This window comes from Echeneis naucrates, chromosome 22 (assembly GCF_900963305.1).
Source record: "Echeneis naucrates chromosome 22, fEcheNa1.1, whole genome shotgun sequence".
In the NCBI taxonomy this organism is placed as follows: Eukaryota; Metazoa; Chordata; class Actinopteri; order Carangiformes; family Echeneidae; genus Echeneis; species Echeneis naucrates.
The window spans coordinates 287,142-310,189 of record NC_042532.1 but is presented as its reverse complement, the minus strand read 5'-3'; the positions used below and the strand labels follow the sequence as shown (position 1 = coordinate 310,189).

Genomic DNA, 23,048 nt, shown 5'->3' with positions numbered 1-23,048 from the left:
CAAAATGAACAGCATTTTTCATGTTCATATAGAAATGGACCCTGTGTCTCTGATTCTGGGACTTCCAAGTGACCGTTTGGACACAGTAGCCAACAAACAACTGTATAACATTTTGACGTACAGCCAGGAAAAATATTCTTTTGCAGTGGGGTTAGGGTTAGGTGGCGCAAAATAATTTTTGAACTGATTCCCTTAGAATATCTCACCAATGTTGTTCATCACAGTGTGGATCAGTTCTATCGAGTATGGTCCCCATTTTTGGGTTATATTGGACCGGTCCTCTCCTCCACTCTATTAAAAGGACTGCTGTGTACGTAGACCGTATATCATGTAAGCCTGATCAATCACCTCCCATATTGTATCATATGTTGACTTGCCATTCGAGAGCTGCTGTGTATGTTTTGTTGTATGTCTAGTTTTGGGGTTAGGGTTAGAGTTGGTTTGTAGGCAATGTCTGTTTTGTTGTGTGAAAAACAAAAATTGCAATAAAATAATGGGGGGAAAAAATAAAATAGATTAAAAAAATATGCCAGCTGACACAGTCCCAACTGTGTCTGGAGAAGACCATGGCCTCTCAGGTGCCCCGGGCAGATTTTTACAAACTCTCAGCGCTGCAGTTCTGGTGGCTGGCATGCCATTCCATCACATCTGTTCACCCAAGCAGCTTTGTCAACCTAAAGGCACTTTAAGAGCTTCGTCTGGATGGAAACCTCCTGACCTATTTCCCCAGGGAGGGACTTAGAAACATGCCATACCTCCAAACACTGGGTGCCACAACAACCTCCCAAACATCACCTATCTCTATTTGTCAAGCAACAGGTGGGTCCACAGGCTTCAGAACCATGCAGCCAGCTAGAAGATGTGTGTGTAGATTCTAAGTCATCCAGGATTTGCATGGGGCCAAATGTGGTTGGTTTAGTGTCTTTGGAAAGGATGAAAGGGCAGCATTTTAGGTGTGGAAAAAGTAGTGTCTGAGGCCTTTTTCTTTTGGAGCTAAACATTTCTATAATTTCAGTGTGTGTCTGTGGCCATCACCTCCACCTCCCTGGAGGCTAGTTTGATCTGTATTGAATGAAATAACCTTTTTAAGGCAGGGAAGGCAGTACTACACAATAGTGAGTCTTTGCCTTTTGGAAAACAAAGGACAGACACTGGTGGTGCTGGTAGAATATAATGGAGTGAAGGTTGCTGTGCTTTTCCTGTTGGGAGTCCAGATGAGACAAAATGTCTCAACAGAGGAACATTTGTCGCCAGGTTCATCTATTCTTTGTGATTTGACCCGACATGAGCTGGTAAGTGAAGCCATACATGCATGTGGACACTTCCTAAATATGAGTGAGGCTATCACCGGTGCCAAGAGTTGGAGTGAGGCCCCAGGCCCCTAGGCCCCCCCAGCCACTACCCAGTTTATGGAAGCACAAGAGACCCTGAACTCACCCTGAGTCAATGCAGTCACAGGACTGCTCTCTCTTCTCTCTGAGAAGTTAATCTAAGACAAGGGTTAGGGTTAGGGTTATAGGTGTGAAAGACCAGCAAAGGTGCCTTCATGGTTCCCAGTGCCAGTCCTTAACTGCCTGTAAAGCAACTTTGTGTACCCTGAACAGCGCTTTATAAATAAAATGCATTAATATTATTATTGCAATAATCAGAATGATAACACCTTGAATACAGTTCATGCACCACAAAAAAATCGTCTTTTTTTTTACCTGTTCTGTTCGTCAGCTGGGGCAAGCAGTATGAATGTTCCTGGTGCTTTGTTATGCTGAATGTTCTTATGTTCTAACTTGTTCTAGACCCTGAACTCAGAGAGTCAATGCAGTCACAGGACTGCTCTCTCTTCTCTCTGAGAAGTTAATCTAAGACAAGGGTTAGGGTTAGGGTTATAGGTGTGAAAGACCAGCAAAGGTGCCTTCATGGTTCCCAGTGCCAGTCCTTAACTGGCTGTAAAGCAACTTTGTGTACCCTGAACAGCGCTTTATAAATAAAATGCATTAATATTATTATTGCAATAATCAGAATGATAACACCTTGAATACAGTTCATGCACCACAAAAAAATCTTCTTTTTTTTTAACCTGTTCTGTTCGTCAGCTGGGGCAAGCAGTATGAATGTTCCTGGTGCTTTGTTATGCTGAAAAAGTTGTACTCTGCGATGAAGTAGTCTGACATCCTCCTTCTGTCATCTTCTGCATTTAACTTTTTTGGCAAAGCCATTCGTTTAATGGCAAAGCTACTGGACTGAGGCTCAGGAGTGGATGGAAAGAGAGAACAGAAACAGGATAGGGAAGACTGTGGGGGTGGTACAAAAACAAGAACAACAACATCAACATAAACAGAGCATTCCGCTGCTGCTATGGAAGTTTTTGTGCGAGAAAGGCAAGGTTCAGAGACCTTGTCTCTGTTCATGCGTCAATATGAGAGTCAGGTCATCAGGACCTGCTCTGGTACCTAATTCCTATCAGAGTTTTCTGAGTTTATATCAGAGTTAGTACTTAGTACAGATAAAATCATTATTCTGGGAGATTTCAATATACATGTTGATGTAGAAAGCGACAGCCTTAGTTCTGGGTTTCTTTCCCTACTAGACTCAATTGGCTTTTCCCAGCATGTGAATGAACCCACTCACTTTTACAATCATATCCTTGATGTTGTTCTAACTTATGGCATTGAAATTGACAAGCTAACAATTCTTTGTTTTAACAAGTCAAAACAATAAGTAGAAGACATCTGGGTGCCAGGGCTGCTCTTTTTTCATCCGCAGAGATTTTCCACAGTGTGGAATGTCTTGTATTTTTTAATAACACTTCGCACTGTAGCCACAGGAACTTGAAAACACTTACATATGGCCTTATAGCCCTTTCCTGACTTGTGAGCAGCCACAATGCGCAGCCATAGGTCCTCAGTGAGCTCCTTTGTCTTAGCCATGGCTGTCCACAAACCAACTGCAGGGAGCTGCTCTTTTTCACTTGTTGAGTTGATTAAAACAGCTGTTTCCAATGAATCAGGGTAATTATTAGGTAATTATTAAGCATTAGGATGCTTTAGAACAGCTTGGACTATTTGGAATGGTGTAGAACTTAGGATTTCCCCATAGACTGTGACAATTTGCAAGGGTATGAATAATTTTGGACATGCCACTTTTTTGTTAAAATGTAAATAATAGCTGTGAATTTTTTTCCCACAATGATGCCTCTTGTGCATTGTCTTATTTTCTTCGGGGAGATGCCTTTTCATTTTTAATCAAGAAAAAACTTTCTGGTTGAATAATAGTAACTTTAGGTCAAAATGTGCTCGGGGTATGAATAATTTCGGGCTTGACTTTATATAGCAGGTCTGCTATATAAAGCCACAATATATAGCAGGTCTGCTATATAAAGGTCCTTGTTAAAAGTGGTGGCAGTTTATTGGTATTCCAGAATATGGTGAGTTTACTTACATTCAGAACTGATGAAGACATATTTACATTATCAAACATTCTTAATCAAGTCAAGTCAGCAGAGGGGAGAAGGCAAGAAAACCCTCTCCAGATGTCAAATATGTATAGCTCCTTAAAGGTCATCAGTCTTCAGTAAGTTTCAACAGAGTTATGTCAGGGGTTCTGCCCCTTTCTATAATGAAGGTTTTTAACCTCTACAACATGTGTGGCTGCTTTTAACAGGTGGAACTTGACCAAAGATGTCAAGTTCAGACATTTGAGCATGGGGAAGCTCTGACTGGCTTTGTTTTCTGAAAACAGATATATCTACAAAAGACCATGAGGATTGTGTCTTATGCAGATAATTCTGAGTTCAAAGATAAGAGAACCTTAACTTTATGAGTCTTATCTCTATGAAACCTGAAATAACAATAAAAACTACAGCATGAGGAAGAAACTCAGGGTCAGGATCTTACAAATGGTTTGATTCAGGTGCTGTGTGATGTGGTCAGTTTGATCTAGGTGTATATTACTTGAGACTGTAAAGGCAAATGAAAACATGATGTTGCTGACCCTTTTTAATTAGTGGGTTTATTAAATCTTCCATTAGAGGTTAATAAGCATAAACTTCAAGCTTCAAGCTGCCACAAAGAAAAGAAAAAGAAGGTAACTTATTTGATAAAGTGGGATATCAGGCATCAGACTTACACTGAGGAGTCGCAGAGGAATACACAAGATCTGTTCGGTAGAAATTTATCCATAGTGTTTTCAACATGGTTTTTTTTTTTTTGAGCCGTGAATATTGACTTCATCTTACACGTCAAATATAAGTACTTTAAGAGGAACTGCCTAAAAAAATTGCATAAGTAACACCTCTCCCAACTTTCAACATACATGGGAAACAGATAATTCACATGTGTAGCTAGTTTCTGTTATGGTGTATATTGTTATTTCCTGTTCATTTGTCAAGTGGAAGCTAATGGTTCTACACCCTTGATTAATAATTTAAAGAGAAGCCAGGCTTTGCTGACATATAAATAGTGCATTTTCCTGGATAATGTAACAATCCGATGGCTCCTTTTCTTGCTACCAGGTAACTTTTTCTTTTCTTTTTTTTTTTTTTTTTTTGTAGAAAGAAACTGTCATTATAGACCCCAAACTGGGCAGGAATCTGATTGTCCAGAATTTAAAATTCTTTTGGGTGACCAACCAGCAAATGTGAGATCCATGTAACTAACTACCTCCATTAATCTATGATGAGATGTTTTTTTCTGAAATAAGTTAAAAGTTGGCTTATAGATTTTTTGTTTTATATAAACAGTCTTAAATGAAGAACTACTTATTTGTTAACATGGTTGTTCATCTTTTATACAGATGAAATGTGAATATTCACAGTTTCCAAATGTCTTCAGTATAAATGAAATCTCTTTTATTTTCTCCTTTATTTACTTTATTTATTTTCTCCTGCATTCAGCTCCATTTACATTGGAGTCTATGTAAATACAATATGTAACCTCCTAACTAAGTGAACCAGAGAGCAAGAATAACATGGAGTTGTTCTGAAACACACACACAGTTTGACCTTAAAAGTGTTGATTACAGACATACAGTAAACGTTTAACAAGAGGAGGCGTGTTTACAACTCTGAGGACAGAATAAATCTCTGGCTCAATCAATAAGATTCTTCACAGTGATCTCCACCCCATTAGGGCAGGCTTTGATTCAGTTGACCCCACCAACATAAATACTGTGAGTGTCTGATGTCAGGTCAGTTTCAGGACCTTTTCCTTTAATAAAGTTGCATTTTAGTGAGACAAAGTTGGACTTTCTCCGGTCACTAGGGTTGACAGCATGGACAAGAAGAAGCATTACTGCATCCACGGTAAGCATGTTGTCATCATATGTGTGACAGTGGTGGTGTGCTCTTTGGCGGTGGGTCTTGGGGTAGGCCTTACTAGATCAGACACAACCACAGCACCTCCCCAGCCACCTCCACCTGACGAAGGCCCTTGTACACCTTCCACTGACTCCAGTGGGGACTGGAGGAATTTTCTCCTGCCCAGCTATGTGAAACCAGTCCACTATGACCTGTTGCTGGAGCCAGACATGGTTGAGGACACTTACACAGGCACAGTGGACATCCATGTAGAGGTCACCAAGCCAACACACCATCTGTGGCTCCACATCAGGGAAACGTTTGTCAGTAAAATGCCCAGGCTGAGCATGTTGGATAACCAGGGGCACCAAAAGGAGATCCCACTGAAGCGATGCTTTGAATACAAACCCCAGGAGTATGTGGTGGTGGAGGCTGCAGAGGAATTGCCTGCCACCGGCACTGGGATGGTGTATGTGCTCAGTCTGGACTTTAAGGGCTGGCTCAACGGTTCGGTGGTGGGATTCTACAGGGTGATCTACAAGGAGGGAAAGCTCACCAAGTGAGTGCTTTGGTCAGAAATACACATTGAAAACTATTTATTCCAACTTCACATCTAGGCACCAGGAGTATTTCCACAGGATAGAATATAAATGCACAGTTGCACAGCCAGAATTCATACCTAGAGACCAGGTTCACATCCAGAGCTCTGGTTCACATGTATAGAGCAGGTTAACGCTCAAAGTGGCCAATGTTTACAGATGAATCAGTTCAAGCTAACAGATTTATGATCACTTCAGTTTTTATGTCCAGTAAGGACAGAAGAGACCTGGATTATCCTATTAATGCTTTAATGAGAATTTGCCATAATGAACTTTTAACTTCAAATTTAAACTCCAAATAGATACCAACATTTGAGATGAAGTGTTAAAATTTCACCACACAACACAACACACAACACATACCACTCACTTTGTAACAGTCAATATTGTCTGGTCATTGCTTATTGACCAAAATGATAAAAGATAAAGCACCTGGTGTAAAAAATGTCCTACAATCACTGTTTGCTTTTTATATGATCTCCAGAAAAATAGCTGCAACTGATCATCAGCCAACAGATGCCCGCAAGTCATTTCCATGCTTTGATGAGCCCAACAAGAAGGCCACATTCAAAGTCACCATCATCCATGATGAAAACTATGAAGCTCTGTCTAACATGCCCCTCGAGGTATGACTCAAGACAGCCTCAATCTTGCTTCTCCAATCCCTCTGTCCTGTGAAAGTGAAGTATATTCATGAATATGTAATTATACGTAAAATGCATCTTATGTAGACACAATATTTATTACATTATAACAGTATAACAACAAACAATAAAGCTGTTTGGGCTTTCTTCATGTTTTCAGTGTGCAACATCATTATGTGAGGTTGAAGACATTTTGACAACCTTTAACCTTTAGCCTGTGCATGTACAAGATGGTCTCCTGCCAGACCATTTGGGACCTTTGTAAAAATATCTGCCATGAAAATTATTATTATTTTTTTTTTATTGCACCATGGGAAGAAAAAGGAGCATGTAGGAGGTTGTCCACCCGCCACATGCATATGCCCATGCACCTACAGTGACTTACCATTTTGCTCTACCCATCAGGACACCCATCAGCTGACTAGAAATAAGATGAAGACCTCGTTCAAGAAGTCTGTCCCAATGAGCACATATCTAGTGTGCTTTGCTGTGCACCAATTTCGCCACGTCGAAAGAAAATCTGCTCGAGGAATTCCTGTAAGTTTACCTTCATGTTTACCTATCAATGGCACCACTGTACACTATGCTAGATCTCAGACAGATCCCAATATACACTCATACCTGTGTTTTTGTCTCCCTCCTTCCCCCTTTTGTCACAGCTGAGGATCTATGCTCAGCAAAGTCAACTGAACACTACAACATATGCAGCTGATACTACCAAGGTCATCTTCGATTACTTTGAGGAGTACTTCAATATGAGCTATTCCATCTCAAAACTGGGTATGTTAAACTCTTTCAGTCATTTACATTTATATCTGTGCTTCACTGCATTGATCACAGTGAGATACTGGGGTCACAGTGTTTCCCTAGTCACAATAAAAGCCTAACTGCTCCAGCTATGGCCCTCAGTGTTTACTTCCAATGGTAAATATGGATATCAGACATATCCTAATATCAATCTGTAGTGATAAAAATCCTTGAAAATGAATAAAGAAATATTAACATTATAATATTAAGATTGCTTGTTCAACTGATTTAAATCAGTCCAATATAAATCAGACAGAGATATAAAGCTGTTGGACAGTGATGGAATCACAGTTTTTTTTTTTTGTTTGTTTGTTTGTTTGTTTGTATGAAGCCATGCCAGGTGCTTTTTTAAATAATTTCTCACAGCACTAAAGTTATGCAGGACTTATATACCAAGTGAGGAAATACTGTTATATTCATCAATAAATTTCCTTACGAAAGAAAAAGCATTTTGAAGCACATTCCACTGAAAACAGATGACCAATCAGAACCTTACAGTTTAACAACGGGAAGTCATAAACATAATCTATGAATGAGAAATTCAATTTCTGTACACACTCATGGGTCTGTTGATCAACAAAGTTAATGGCAATCTTCTCAGTAGATCTTACATTTCTTGTGTACTAGTTGAAACCAACCAATATACGTGCTGGAGAATAGATCAGATTTAAAATCTACATTCTAAGTGAATAGAGAATGGTCTTCCAGATCTTGTTAGTTATAGTTCTGGTATTTGTCAAGTTATCATCTTACTATCAGATAAAAGTAGATTCCATAAAACACATGACAAGGTCTTACTTCTTTGGAACCTCTGTGTTTTCTTGATACAGATCAAATTGCTATCCCTGACTTTGGGACTGGTGCTATGGAGAACTGGGGCCTAGTCACCTACAGAGAAACAAACCTGCTGTTTGATGAGAGCCAGTCTTCCTCCTCCAACAAGCAGAGAGTGGCCAGTGTTATTGCCCATGAGCTGGTTCACCAGGTACCACTCTGTATATTGTATTGTATGTACTGAACCACTTGAATCCAGTGGAATGCCTTTGGGATGTGGTAGAATAGGATATTTGTATCATAAAAATGTGCAGCTGAAAAAATGTTGTGACAGCTGAATAGACCAATCAGAGCAGGACAGGGACAAAAAAGGTCCATGGCATTTTTCATCATAGTCCATTGAGTCTGTGAGGGTTTGCTGACCAAGAGACTTTTCCAATTTGGTAATCTATTCATTCACAGATCATTCACAACACTGAAAGCAATGTACAAGTTCAGAGGGGATGACATTCCCTGAAATGCCATATTAATGAAGAAAAAAAACTGTCAAACTAGCCCAGATAGTCAGCCCAATAGACAATACTCGTATCAGCATGTTGACAGAAGGTTTAGAGTTCAGAGCAATAAATGTTTAAAACGCTTTATGTGCTTCAAACTCTTTATGATGCATGATGGAGTAACATGCTACCTATCCCACTGTGATAAGAGATAAAATGTCATGAAGCAGTCAATAATTTTTATGGATTGTCCAAAGTTACAGCAGTGAAGGATCAAGGTCATTTTGAATGTGATGGTGTAAAAACAAAACTGAAAAAAATTGTTTGACCAAGTCCCCAAATTCAAATTCCTTTTGGTTGTTTATTCTGTTGCCCTTTAATTTATAGTGAGCACTCAAAACACTGCAGCAGAAAACACATCATGTCTAAAAAGGTTTTTTCACTTTGTCATTATGGGGTATTTTGTGTAGAATTTTTGAGGGAAAAAAGGAATTTAATCCATTTTGGAAAAAGGCTGTAACGTAACAGAATGTGGAAAAAGTGAAGTGGTATGAATATTTTCCAGATGCATTGTATTTAGCAAAAGGGATGAACAAGGTCGCAGGTAATCAACACAATCAAACCAAATGATTTCAGAGGAGCTGAGGTGAGGTAAAAAACTAAACTGAGGTCACACACAAAAAACAACCACTATCAGAAATAGGGATGTATCTGTAATCTGACATCTGGACAAATAGCTATTGTATCACAAAGCTGACAGAAAAGCAACCATTCACCCTCACAGTGTCAATCATAACAAAGTTACATCAAAGCACTTTACATATAGAGCAGGTCTAGACCAAACTCTTTACAGAATTATTTAAAGAGACCCAGCAGATCCCCCAGTAAGCAAGCACTTGGCGACAGTGGCAAGGAAAAACTTCCTTTCAGAGGCAGAAACCTCGGGCAGAACCAGGTTTGGGGGGCGGCCATCTGCCTCGACCGGCTGGGTTGAGTCAGGGAGAGAGAGAGTGAGAGAGGGTGAATGGGAGAGAGAGAGCAAGAGAGAGAGAGAGAGAGAGATGCATGGGGGGAACACAGAACCTTCTTGCTGAGCAATTCTAATTACTGCACCACCATGTCGAATTAACAAATTTGTCATGTGATTTCCTCAGTTTAGACCTTCAAGGTTAATGTATGATATGTTTTCCAGTGGTTTGGGAACATAGTGACAATGGACTGGTGGGATGACCTCTGGCTTAATGAAGGCTTTGCCAGTTTCTTTGAATATGTGGGAGTGGAGATAGCCGAACCTACATGGGGAATGGTGAGTCAGTCCCACTGACAGTCAACTAATCATTTTGTGTGGCTCACTCTTTAACTTGTCCTCTCATTGGCTGCAGCGAGACATTATGGTAATCAATGATGTGCTTCCTGTGATGGTGGATGATGCCCTCCTTTCATCCCACCCAATCATTGTGAATGTGTCAACCCCTGCAGAAATTACCTCTGTGTTTGATGCCATCTCATACAGCAAGGTATGACCTCTGTGCAAAAAGTAGGAACCTGAATTCCCATGGAAACCTTGATGTATCAGTTAAATCACAAATGAAACACAAAAGAATTATCACAGAAATAACCCAATTCTTTCCAGGGAGCATCAATCCTCCGGATGCTTGAGGACTGGATGGGTAAAGATGTGTTCAGAGATGGCTGTAGAGTAAGTATGACAGCTGCCGCCATCATAGATTATTATCAACTAACCTCCAAAAGAGCCTTTTTTTATTATTGTTATTTCCTCTAATAGAAATATTTGAAAGACTACTACTTCATGAATGCCAAAACAGCCAACTTTTGGGACTCACTTTCAAATGTAAGTTTGACCTTGAACTTGATCATTTTTATTCTCAGTTTCATTATAATTTCAGATATTAAAGAACCCAATGTCTCATGCAATCACTGTGCCATTAAAATTTTTCCAACACACAACCCCTCCTTCACTCAAAGTATTTCTATATCACTATGTATATGACAAAAAATATGAATCAGTGATCTAGAGAGGTGATCAATTTAGACAAAACTAGCTGGCTAACCTGCCTTGACTCCAACCCTGAAATTAAAATCTGGGAAATTTGACCAATTTCAGCACATTGGTCAAAAATCAAATGTTATAAATAACAGGGGCCATACATGCACCTGCATTTTGACAAAGTGTATTAAAAATGAATAGCCAAGAAGAAGTTTCAAAACTTCTCAACCCAAGTAAGAGTTCCAAAAGGTTCCTAAATCTTTCAGACCACGTGCCACTTTCTACTGCAGGAATATTCTTTTCATAAAATGATTTACCCAAGTGCCAGCAACAGCAAGGCTAAACAACATCAATAAAATGTTACTGCAGTAAAATTAGAGATGGTCTACTCTGTTGAGGCTTGCTAGAACTCTTTATTCTGTCATGTCTTCAGCATTTAACATTATCGCCATAACAATCAAAACTAGCGATGAATCAAGAACAACCAGTGTTTAAGGGCAATTCTGTTGCAAACAATGAAACGCTTTCTGTTTACCAACAGTAAACAATTCTACCACATATTCTATTTCTGAGTGCTGCACATGCTTTCTGATAGTAACATCAGCACATTAGTTTAACTGGCTGCCTTAATAACTAGAGTTTGAGTCTGCACACAACCTTTTTTCTCATCCATTCAAATTGGGCCAGCTTTAACCAGTCCATGATTTGGGCAACCTGCCTCCGAAATTTGGGGACGTCTGGTCACCGTATCACAAGCACATTTTCATTATTTAATGTTCCAGATTTGACAGTGACTTTTTGTGTTCTCAGGTGAGTGGGTTGCCAGTTGCAGAGGTGATGGACACATGGACTAATCAGATGGGTTATCCTGTGGTAGAGCTGTCTGTCTCAGAGACAAAGGCCAAACTGAAACAGAAACGTTTTCTCCTGGATCCTAATGCTGACGCCAGCCAGCCCCCTTCACCTCTTCAGTAAGGGATGAATGAATCTGTTAAAAGTAGATTATGTCAATATTGACAACCATAATCTCCACTGTCCACATGTGGTATCTATCTTGGCATGTAGTTATATTATTTAATGGAGGGCAATGTGAATGTCATTGCCATAGTTACAGTTAGGCCCTGGTACACATGATGTAGGATTTATCAGTTTAAGTGCAAGGTCCTACAAAGCAGAGTTAGTTGAGAAGGAAAACTGAAACTTTAACAATTCAAACGAAAATATATTTTAATGTCATTCTATAAAGTTTCAAAATAAGTTTCTTTTGCAGGTACAAGTGGACAATCCCAGTGAAATGGCACTCTGTGAAAAGTGACAAAAATATATTGACTATGTTTAACAAGAGCAGCACAGGTACATCAATCAGCTCTCAGCTTTTAAAGATGAGATGTGGTAGGAGTAAATGTCCATTTTCATATACACGAACACACACAGACATTAATGACTGTTGATTTTCAGAACACATCATCAGTGGCTATTCTCCATCAGAGGATGGTCTGCTGAAGGTCAACAATGGTCAAATCGGATTCTACAGGGTCAACTATGACAACCTCATGTGGATCAACATTAATCAGCAGCTTCAGAACAACCACACGGTAAAAGTTTTCTTGCAAATGTGCCAGTTCCAGTGTTACACAAATAGGTTTTCAGAAGAAATTGTAAACAATTCCACGGGAAATTGATTAATCACAAGAATCTCGATCTTTCTATATGTACAGACTTTTATGTTAGAGGATTATAATTCTGAAAATTCTGACTTTAATTTCAGAATTCTGGGGAAAAAGTCAGAATTTTGAGATTTTGAGAAAGAGAAAGAGATTAAATAAATTGCATTTTTTATCTGTGGACTTTTAATGTTTTGTAACAATATCTTATAAAATTTCAAATAGTATTATTTTAGCAGTAGTACACTTTTCCTCATAATAATTTAGAGTGCTGTGACAAATTTCTATTTCCCAGGCAAAAGAATGAACATTCTCAACATGGCCAAGCTTGAAAGATTTAATACAAACAAACATTAAACAAAACATAACACAGATTACAACATAAAACAATCACAAGCAAGCAACAAGTCAGAAACGTATCTAACTAGTCAGATGAGTTCTTTCCCTCAAGTTTGGGAGAACAAATGGTATCGATAGTCCTTCGTCCATCATTTCCCTGGGGGGGTCAGATGAGCTTTCCTGTCCTGGGGTCATGTTTATGACCTCTGGTGCCAAATGCCACTTCCTGGTTACCTCCACAGGATCTTCACAAATCAGGCCTTCACAGACTAGGGTAATCAGTTGAAAAGGTCAGTCAAGAGCCACATATGTCTAAAGAAAACAGGGCATTTTGGGTCACAGAGAAATTTTATTTGGTTGAACAGAGTATACTGCGCATCTTCAAGATACTGACAGGAAACCATATAGTTTTTAAAAACCAAAGAAGTAAAACTAACTTCCACTCTCAGGAGAATCCTTTTCACTATGGCTATACCAACAACGAAAGACAGCCTGGGTGCCGTCACTTGATTTATCACATATATCAGGGCCCCTGTCATGCAAATCAATTATTTGACAAATTTTAATGTCTGGAACAGGAGTTTGACAACGCAGATCGTGCAAGCTTCCTTGATGATGTCTTTGCACTAGCAAGGTGAGCGTTTCTTCAAAAAACTGAACATTCATATCTCCAGTGATATACTGACAGCTTCATCTCACTCTTCAGAGCTAACATAATAGATTATGGTAATGCTTTCAATCTCACAATGTACCTGGCAAATGAGACTGAATACATTGTCTGGAACCGCGTGGCCTCCTCTACCGCCTTTGTCCAAGACATGCTGTCGAACAACCCTCCACTCTACCAAAAGTTCCAGGTAAGCATGCAGCTGATCTGTCCATGCGCTTCAGATACTTAATTTCAGAAGAGAAGAGGAACATTTTCAAATAGACATTTTTCATTTTTCCATTTTCTTTGAATAATGATCACCTGGGTGAATGAGAACATTTACAGACATTTCCAGGCGTTACACATTTCTGTAATTCATTTTATAAAGGAACTATTGGGCTTTTCTGAGTTTCCGCTCTCTCATAATGTATAATAGTTTTTTATGTGTAATAGCTTACCCCTTACCACACACCAACCACATAAACTAAATGTTCTACAGAGTTTCAAGTCTCAAAGTTAACAAGAAATACTACCAAGGCTTCCAAACCTTACTTCCAAGACCCTTTGACAACAATTAATCCATTATTGCTGCCCACCTACAAGTTTGGCATGCCCCCATATACTGCTCGACACATAATGGCTTTTATTTAGTTTTACAGCCAAAAAGATATTATGAGAACAGGAGTCCACATATAATATGGCTAAACAGGAAATTCAACACCATCTGCTCAATACATTTTTGTAGAGTTGTGATGTTTAAGTGGGACACCAACAGCCTGTTCACATTAGTGAGAAGCAAATTAATTGTGTGCACGTGTATGTGAGAGTGAGACAAACCATAGTCTCCACTATGGCACCAAAATGGTTAGAGCCAGCTGTGAGGGAACCAGTCAGAATCTCAGTTTTCACACTACTGGTATAATCATGATTTGACCAAGTAACTCTGTCAGCCACTGTCAGGTATATTACTGTGTAATGTTTCATGTGTTTCTCCTTTAAGCAATTGAAGTGGGTCGATGATGTTATCTTTCCCTGTGTTTAAAAACCATGGTCTTGTTCTTTTTCTCTAGCAATTCTTCCGTGATCATGTTGAAAGAATTTCAACACAACTTGGATGGAATGATGAGGGAACCCAGACAGAGAGGTATATTTGGAAACATTACAGAATTACACAATCAAAGCTCACCCCAAGCACCCTATCTCCTCCACAATGTACAGTATGTAAACATGATAACGGGGACAAAATCATCCATTACTCTATCAGCTGAAGTAAGATGGTGGTCGGATATGCCCTGCAGGTTACTGAGGGAGACTGTGCTCAGTCTGTCTTGCCGGATGGGGGATGAGAAAGCTCTGAAAGAAGCCTCTGTCATCTTCAATAAATGGATAAATGAAAGCCTCAGGCAAGATCATTCCTCTATCTTTTTTAAACTCCACAGACAAAATTAAGTATTAACCCGTGATACACTAACAGACCTACAGCTTAGAAATATTGCATTTTTATCATTCATGTGCATAACCAACAGAATGGACACTAAGCTATACTTTCAGGTCCATAAATATTTGGACATTAACAAAACTTTTTGCATTTTGGCTCTGTGCACCACCACAATTGATCTGAATCAAAACAATTAAGAGGTGCTCTAAGTACAGACTTTCAATTTGTATGTATTTACATCCAAATCAGGTGAACAGTGTAGGAATTACAACACATTTTATCTGTCCTCCTCTTTAAGCAACCAGAACTAATTGGACAATTGTCTTCTCAGCTCTTCCATAGACCGACATGCTATTCCCTTATTTAATTCACAAGGAGCTGTCACGACTGAACAAGGACTTGAACCCAAGCTCACGACGCAAAGCAATGTATCCACAAAAAAAATTTTTTCTTTGCACACCCTGACTTGACATGAAGGGGGGCACTTGCACTGGTTCACAAGCTTCACAATACAAAGCGAAACACAGACTATATATACACACACAAGGTAATGGGAAACAGGTGGAAACAATCAAGGCAGGGTAGACAATCAGACCAGTGGGAAACACAGGAGGAAGGGCAAGTTACCTGAAACGAGAGGAGAGTAGGATGTCAAAATAAAACAGGAAATCACGGGACAACATAGACACAGGACAAAAACTAAACTTAATTTAATATAACTTCTTGGTCATGACAGGAGTAGATAAAAGGTCTAGAGTTTGTTTCAAGGATCTGTCACCACTGGTGAAGCAAGCCATTATTCAGCTGAAAAATCAAACCAAACCCATCAGAGAGATAGAAAAAACATTAGGGGTGGCCAACCTTTACAACAGTTGGCCAGATCAAGAATGCTCTCCAAGAAGTAGGCAAATCCATGTCAAAGTCAACGAATAAGAGAAGACTTCACCAGAGTGAACACAGAAGGTCCACCGTAAGGTTCATGACACAAATGGACAGCGACCCAAAACATACAACAAAAGCAACCAGGAGTTGTTGTTTTTTTAAATCCAAAAAAGTGTAATGTTCTGAAATGGCCACCTGACCTGAAACCAATTTAGCATGTATTTCACTTGCTGAAGACAAACATAAAGGGAAAATGCCCCAAGAGCAAGCAATAACTGAAGATGGCTGCAGTACAGATGATATGAAGGATGAAAACCGAAAGATGTTTTTAGGTTCCAGACTTCAGGTTGTCATTGACTGCAAAAGATTTGCAAAGTATTAAAAGTGACAATTTGAATTATGAATATATTACCTTGTCTGTTTACTTTGGTCTCTTGGAAAGATGGAGAGCACATATAAAATGTGTTGTTATCACTACACTGTTCATCTGATTCTGGTGTAAATACACTCAAAGCTGAAAGTCTGCACTTAAAGCACATCCTTATTGTTTCATTTCAAATCCATCATGGTGGTGCATCAAGCTGAAAACTGTGTCAACATTGAAATATTTATGGACCTGACTGTGTTGACAGAAATGAATGCTCTTGTGATCCTGACATTTCCCACAGTCACCTTTACTGTATGTTGGGCAACATGAAATTGTTTGGTATGAAATTGTCCTGACACTTTTATCTGCAGCATTGCTGTGAACCTCAGGCTACTGGTTTATCGGTATGGCATGAAGATTTCTGGCAATGAGGAAAAGTGGAACATCATGTTCCAGAGGTACAGAGACTCACCTTTGGCTCAGGAAAAAGACAAACTTTTGTATGGACTGGCTTCGGTGGAGGACGTCAGCCTTCTTTACAAGTAATTTCAATACCATGACTGATCTCATAACCCTCCATGGCAATTTTCAGATTGCATACAGCACAGAGACTGACTTCTCTCATCAATATCTGCGACCAATTTCCTTTGCACAAGATGGTTTTTATGGCGTAAAACATGAGATGGCCGATCAACCACAAATAGAAAGAAGATTAGCTCCATCACCTGACCCTGTGATGTCAGTCATTGATTTGTGAGCTACTATTATGGAGCCTAGATCTTGTAATTTGAATATTTAAATCAAATCAAATCTGATTTATTTGTATAGCGCCAAATAATAACAAAGTTACATCAAGGCACTTTACATATAGAGCAGGTCTAGACCAAATTATTTATAAAATTATTGAAAGAGAACCAACAGATCCACCGATGAGCAAGCACTTGGCGACAGTGGCAAGGAAAAACTTCCTTTAAGAGGCAGAAACTTCGGGCAGAACCAGGCTCAAGGGGGGTGGCCAGAGAGAGAGAGAGGGAGTGAGATAGGCATTGGGGGGAGGGTATAGGCAGGAACATGTTGCTGCATGAAGTTCATGGAGTTGAGCTGTAGTACAGAATTCATGAAGACATGGGATGGCGATGAGTCACCACCTGCAGGATGAGGACAGGGAGAGAGAGAAGAGGAACTGGGAGAGACAGAGACTTTGGCAGAACATGGTTAGTAAATGCAATATAAATGCTTAGAACTGGGTGAAACTGTGTTTTTTAAGAAGGATGGTTCTTATCAGTGCATGCAAGGGGGGAGGAAGGGAGAGTGAGTGAGAGGGAGGGAGAGAAAAAGAGGGAGAGGGGGAGAGAGGGTGACAGGGAGAGACAGACAGAGAGAGAGAGAGACAGAGAAAGAAAGAGAGAAGCTCAGTCCTTCCCCCAGCAGCCTAGGCCTATAGCAGCATAGCTAAAGAGTAGAGGACTTTGACTTTTTAACTATAAGCTCTGTCATACAGGAAAGTTTTAAGCCTGGTCTTGAAAATTGCTAAAGAGTCCGCCCCCCGGATCGATACTGGAAGTTGGTTCCATAGAAGAGGAGCCTGATAACTGAACGATCTGCCTCCAGATTTACTCTTGGAGACTCTAGGAACCACAAGTAAACCTCCATCTAGAGAGCGGAGTGGCCTGCTAGGACAGTAAGGAACTATGAGCTCTCTGAGATATGATGGAGCTTGGCCATTAAGAGCTTTATATGTTAACAGTAGGATTTTGAATTCTACTCTATATTTTACTGGCAGCCAATGAAGAGCAGCTAACACAGGAGAGATGTGATCTCTTTTCCTAGTTCCTGTTAATATTCGTGCAGCAGCGTTCTGAATTAACTGAAGGCCTTTTAGAGATTTGTTTGGACATCCAGATAGTAATGAGTTACAGTAGTCCAGCCTAGAAGTTACAAATGCATGGACTAGTTTTTCTGCATCATCCTGAGAAAGGATGGTTCTGATTTTCCTAATGTTTCTCAGGTGGAAGAAAGCTGCCCGACTAACTTGTTTTATATGAGGGACAAAGGACATGTCCTGGTCAAAAATTACTCCAAGGTTTCTTACAGTGGAGCTGGAAGCCAAACTGATGCCGTCCAGACGGATGAGATGATTAGATAGTATTTTTCTGAGGTGCTTCGGGCCAAGTATAATAAGGTTTTGTTGGAGTTGAGAAGTAAAAAATTTCCAGTCATCCAGACCTTTATGTCTTCAAGACATGTCTGCAGTCTGACTATCTGAGTGACTTCATTTGGCTTCATTGATACGTACAGCTGAGTGTCGTCTGCATAGCAGTGGAAGTTGATGCTGTGTTTCCTGATAATGTTGCCAAGAGGAAGCAGATAAAGTGTAAAGAGGATTGGTCCAAGTACCGAACCCTGCGGGACTCCATGACTGACTACAGTACATGAGGAGGAGCTGTTGTTCACATGAACAAACTGATGTCCATCTGATAAGTAGGATTTGAACCACCTTAGTGCAGTTCCTTTAATTCCAATTTCATGTTCCAGTCTCTGTAGTAAAATATTATGATCTATGGTGTCGAATGCAGCACTAAGATCTAGAAGGAGAAGTATGGAGGCTGATCCATTGTCTGAAGCCATTAGAATGTCATTGGAGACTTTAACCAGTGCTGTTTCTGTGCTACGATGGGCTCTAAATCCTGATTGAAACTGTTCAAACTGTTCCCATCCAGGTGGTCGTGTAGTTGTTTTGCTACAGCTTTCTCAATGATTTTAGAAATAAATGGAAGGTTCGATATGGGTCTATAGTTTGCCAAAACATCTGGATAAAGATTAGGTTTTTTAAGCTGGGGTTTGATGACCGCGGTCTTAAGTGCCTGAGGTACATAACCCAGAAATAAAGTCAGATTAATCAAATCTAGAATGAACGGCTCAATTAAATAAAAGATCTCTTCAAAGAGGCTAATTGGTACTGGGTCTAATAGACAGGTTGGCGGTGTGGATGATGAAACTATAGAAGCTAGCTCTGAGAGATTCAGAGGTGAGAATTGCATGTATTGCCAAGGAGGGGTGATGTAGAATTCAATATAATGCATCAATGACTTCAGGTTTATTCAGGTTCAGGTAGGAGACTATTGACGTGAATTACCATTCCTTCACATCAGATAGCAGGTTATGATTTTAGAGTCAAATAGGAAGACAAGATATGGAGAAGATGGTACAAAATTAAAATGAGAAGTTGATATGACTAACCTCCTTGAGAAAAAGCTGAGCAAAGTGGAGCAGGGGAAATTCTGGGGAAATTTTGAGTTGATAGATTTGAGAATAATATGGCTGAATGAACAGACATGCATCTATCTCTTCAGCCAAAGATTGGAGCTTTGTTGTCAGTTAAGAGACTTCTATGTTCTAGACTCCACTTACCTCTGGAGCTCATAACATGCAAAAAAGAGTCGAGAGTCGAGAGTCAAGAGCATTTTATGAACAGTTTCATTTGAAGACATTGGACAAGGAGGACATTTCTGTCTTGTTTCTTTCACACCGATGTCATAACTAAATTTGACTAAAGCTTCACCTTGAGACGATAATGCTTATAGAGAAAACCTTTGTTTTGCCCCACAGGCTCCTGGAGGCCACCAAGAATGAAACTGTAGTGAGAAGTCAGGACTTGTTCACTGTGGTACGCTATGTGTCTTACAACCCTCTGGGACAGAGCATGGCCTGGGACTGGACCACACTGAATTGGGACTATCTGGTCAACAGGTCAGCCCAAGACTGGAGACAGACAGGAAGAGAAAGAAATACAGACTGACACAGACAGAGAGTAATCAGAAATAAATGGAGAAGGACAGAAAGAGTGATTGACACAGACAGGCAGAGGAAGACGGACAGACAGCGACAGTCAGATACTTCAAACTGAAGCTTTCCACTGCATCACATTTATCAATGCCATCCATATTTTTCAGTCTGACTTATAGTTTGCAAAGAAATGAGCTGCATATAATGAATAGATTAGGTTATGACATTTACATCACAATGATATCTGTTGGCAGATATACCATCAATGACAGGAACCTGGGTCGTCTGCTCACTCAAATCACCACCACCTACAACACCGAGCTCCAGCTGTGGAAGGTCAGTTCCTCTTTCGTTTTCTCTGGCTCGTTAAGAGGCTCAGTACAGAGAAATTAATCAACATCTCTGTTGACGCCTCATCTACCTATAACTATGGCTAGGGCTGAGCGAAATGGCCTAAAAAAACAATCTCAGTTTTTTTTCACAAAAAATCCCAATTCACGATTTAAATCGACTTTTTTCACTCCATACCTAAAATCAATTTGCAGATGACAAAGAAACTGTTCAAAACAACTTTCAATTTTCCTTCTGGGGTTTAAGTTAGATAAACAAGCCACAAAAAAAAAAAAAAAAAAAAAAAGAGATGGCAAACCCTGCCTGCCATTGTAAACAGTGACAATGTAATTTTTCAGTAAGCTTTATCAAGTTTCAAAATGACACAATGCACTCTAAAACTAACTTAAAAAAATAAGTAAAACATAAAATTATAAGACCTTTTGTTGAGGTTGATAAAATAAAGTGCAAACAAAAGGGTTAGGGTTAGTTGTATATCGGCACCATATCTCTTGCAATATGCAGTGCGAACTGCATCTGTGACAGCTTTCTACCGGGCTCCCTTTTTATCATATGGGATACAGTTTGTGAATGTTTCCAAGATGGTAGATTTCTTTTTGGTGGCAGTGCTTGGGCTGTCTTGTTCCTGATGCAGCAGAATTAACAATTTCCTTTCTGTAGTTAAAGCCATGTAAGGTTTTTGTTGGACAATGATTTAACAATTGTTGTAAACATGTAGTTGACACTATTTCAATCACATGCTTAGGTGACATGTGTCTTCCTGTTGTTCTTGTAGATGGAGCATTTCTTCAGTCTGACTCCAGAAGCCGGTGCTGGGGAAATGCCACGGCAGCAGGCACTGGAGACAGTGAGGAACAACATAGAATGGATCAGGAAGAACGAGGATGAGATTAAAAGTTGGCTGGAAGCCAATGTAGCCTAAAACAGCAGTTGCCACCAAAGCTAAGGATATGCAGCATCACAGTGCCTCTCCTTCCAGTCAGTACAGAATGGATTACACATTCTTTCTCCTTGGCAGCATATTGTGTGTTTCATGACAATATAGGTACATTACATTATGATATTTCAGCTTGTCAGCACCAAATATGATATAATATATATATATATATATCATATATATAATATATGATAAATCCTGCACTTTCTGACATTCATTATACTGGTGGAACAGGTGGAACGATCAACCCAATATCACAATGTGTCATTAAAGGCAGCCTCACTGCTGATCCAGATCAGTGGCATTGTGTTTTTGAATGAAGATAATCTTATTTAGTCATTCATTTATGATTATGCCATCCTGACTATTCACCCACTTCGGCTTTCATCATTGCTGTTCTTTCACTCACTTACCTTCTCGTTCAAACATTTACGGAGTAGATCACCGACTGGCTAGTTGGTTGGTGTAGTAGAGTTTCCACTTTCTCCATAGAGCAGCATCTGACCTTTCAGAATGGAGGCAATCATGTTTTCATTGTGCATCTCTTGTGCCCTTGTGTATTGTAATTGTAATTATATATTGTAATTATAATCACTTTGACCCCAGTGATAGCTTGTTACAACTTGTTATGTCCATTGGGGAAGGCCAGGGGTTAAGAGGGACCATAATCTGACAAACCAAGAATTCCACTGAGAAAACTGGCAAGGGAAAACCATTTAAAATTATTCTGAAAAAGGTTTTACAAAGGACTCAAAATGTGGTGGGGGAAAAGGTGAGGGTGGTGTGTCAAAGAAAAGAAACCAAAAAAACAAACCTAATCTTCTCCCACCACAAGGCGAATTCAGCTTTAACCAAATATGAAACACATCTAAGGTATGCTTGAAAGAGAGAGAGGGAACTCTCCCTGCAACAGCAGGGAATTGGTCCCTGGGACAGCCAGCACTTGGATGCTGAATGTCCTCAGGTGGAGCCCATCCACCCTGATCAGAAGAAACAGGTGAGGGAGAGACAGAGGAGGAGAACAAAACATCCTGCCCCTGCCTGGCACACAATGTAGCTTTATTCATTATGCTTGTTGAACAAATAGGAATAGAGCATTTTTATCAGCTCAGCCATCCCCATTTACACTCAGTGAGCAGATAATTCATAGGTAAGACAACATCAGTGAAGGAGCATTTTCCCTGCTAGTCAAGTAACTTCGAAGATATTCAATTGTGGAGGCAGAAAGCAGGTATAGGTGTTAGAGAATCTCCCAGTTGCCATTGTTCCCACAAGCCCAGGGCCTGGAGGATATTTCAGCTTTGTTAGTGGATTTCATATTTTCTTACTGTTGAGGACAGGAGTGGGTGGAGCTGTGACTGAATGTGGTTGCCTCATAAACAGTTGTTTAATTAGAAGAGCACCACTAGGTGAATGGTGATGGTGTGAAATCCAAGCTCTGACTCTCTCAATCAGCCACCTATCACAATAAAATATGCATAATAATGATAAGAAGACTTCTCCTTAAAGCTACAAATAGTATTTATTAACTTCCACAATAATTAGCAAAGCCAACAATTGTTTTGATCAAGAAATACTATAATGCCAACTAATGCTAAGCAAAACACATAAAGCAGCAGTAGTGTAAAGACAAACAGCTATTATACAGCGTGTTTATGTGTATCTCAAGATGGCGCGGCTTTCGAGGGAGGCTACTGTTGACAATGACAGACAGCGCCAACTGGTGGCCGGCGGCGTTTCTGTAGACGCACAAATTCAATGGTAGATAACATAGAGGAATAAGGCGGCGCTATGCGTTATCTGGTGATCGGGTGTGCGGCGCGAATCATGAAGGAAGGAGACCGGTGAGTCAGCCGTTTTAGTTCCCTGTTGGAATTCCTGTTCCCCCTCGAAAAGCCATGTAAACTAATGCCGCCATTTCATTCAGTACTGCCAGTCGTTTTTAATGGAAAAGGGATAATTGCAAATTTGCGATTTCTTAGCTCTGAGTTCACGCCTGTTGGTTTATAATTTTTA

At 39.8% G+C, this 23,048-nt stretch overlaps 1 protein-coding gene across 1 annotated transcript; it reads left to right on the top strand.

Annotated features, from left to right (window-relative positions):
- The first annotated feature begins 1,284 nt into the window (after window positions 1–1,284).
- On the top strand, window positions 1,285–21,118 carry enpep (glutamyl aminopeptidase). The gene is made up of 21 exons (XM_029494236.1): window positions 1,285–1,292; window positions 5,256–5,849; window positions 6,374–6,515; window positions 6,939–7,070; window positions 7,193–7,313; window positions 8,171–8,325; window positions 9,804–9,917; window positions 9,994–10,128; window positions 10,245–10,310; window positions 10,398–10,463; window positions 11,430–11,590; window positions 11,890–11,972; window positions 12,078–12,214; window positions 13,201–13,256; window positions 13,329–13,479; window positions 14,342–14,415; window positions 14,570–14,674; window positions 16,330–16,500; window positions 19,568–19,708; window positions 19,999–20,080; window positions 20,871–21,118. The coding sequence occupies exons 1-21, from the start codon at window positions 1,285–1,287 to the stop codon at window positions 21,015–21,017; spliced, it is 2,841 nt and encodes a 946-aa protein (XP_029350096.1). The 3' UTR covers window positions 21,018–21,118.
- Window positions 21,119–23,048: the final 1,930 nt, after the last annotated feature.

Excerpts from the sequence above, each read along its gene's own strand:
- enpep (XM_029494236.1), top strand. Across the intron at positions 10,311-10,397 it reads TGTTCAGAGATGGCTGTAGA|AAATATTTGAAAGACTACTA; the intron begins GTAAGTATGACA and ends TTCCTCTAATAG. Across the intron at positions 12,215-13,200 it reads AGCTTCAGAACAACCACACG|GAGTTTGACAACGCAGATCG; the intron begins GTAAAAGTTTTC and ends TGTCTGGAACAG.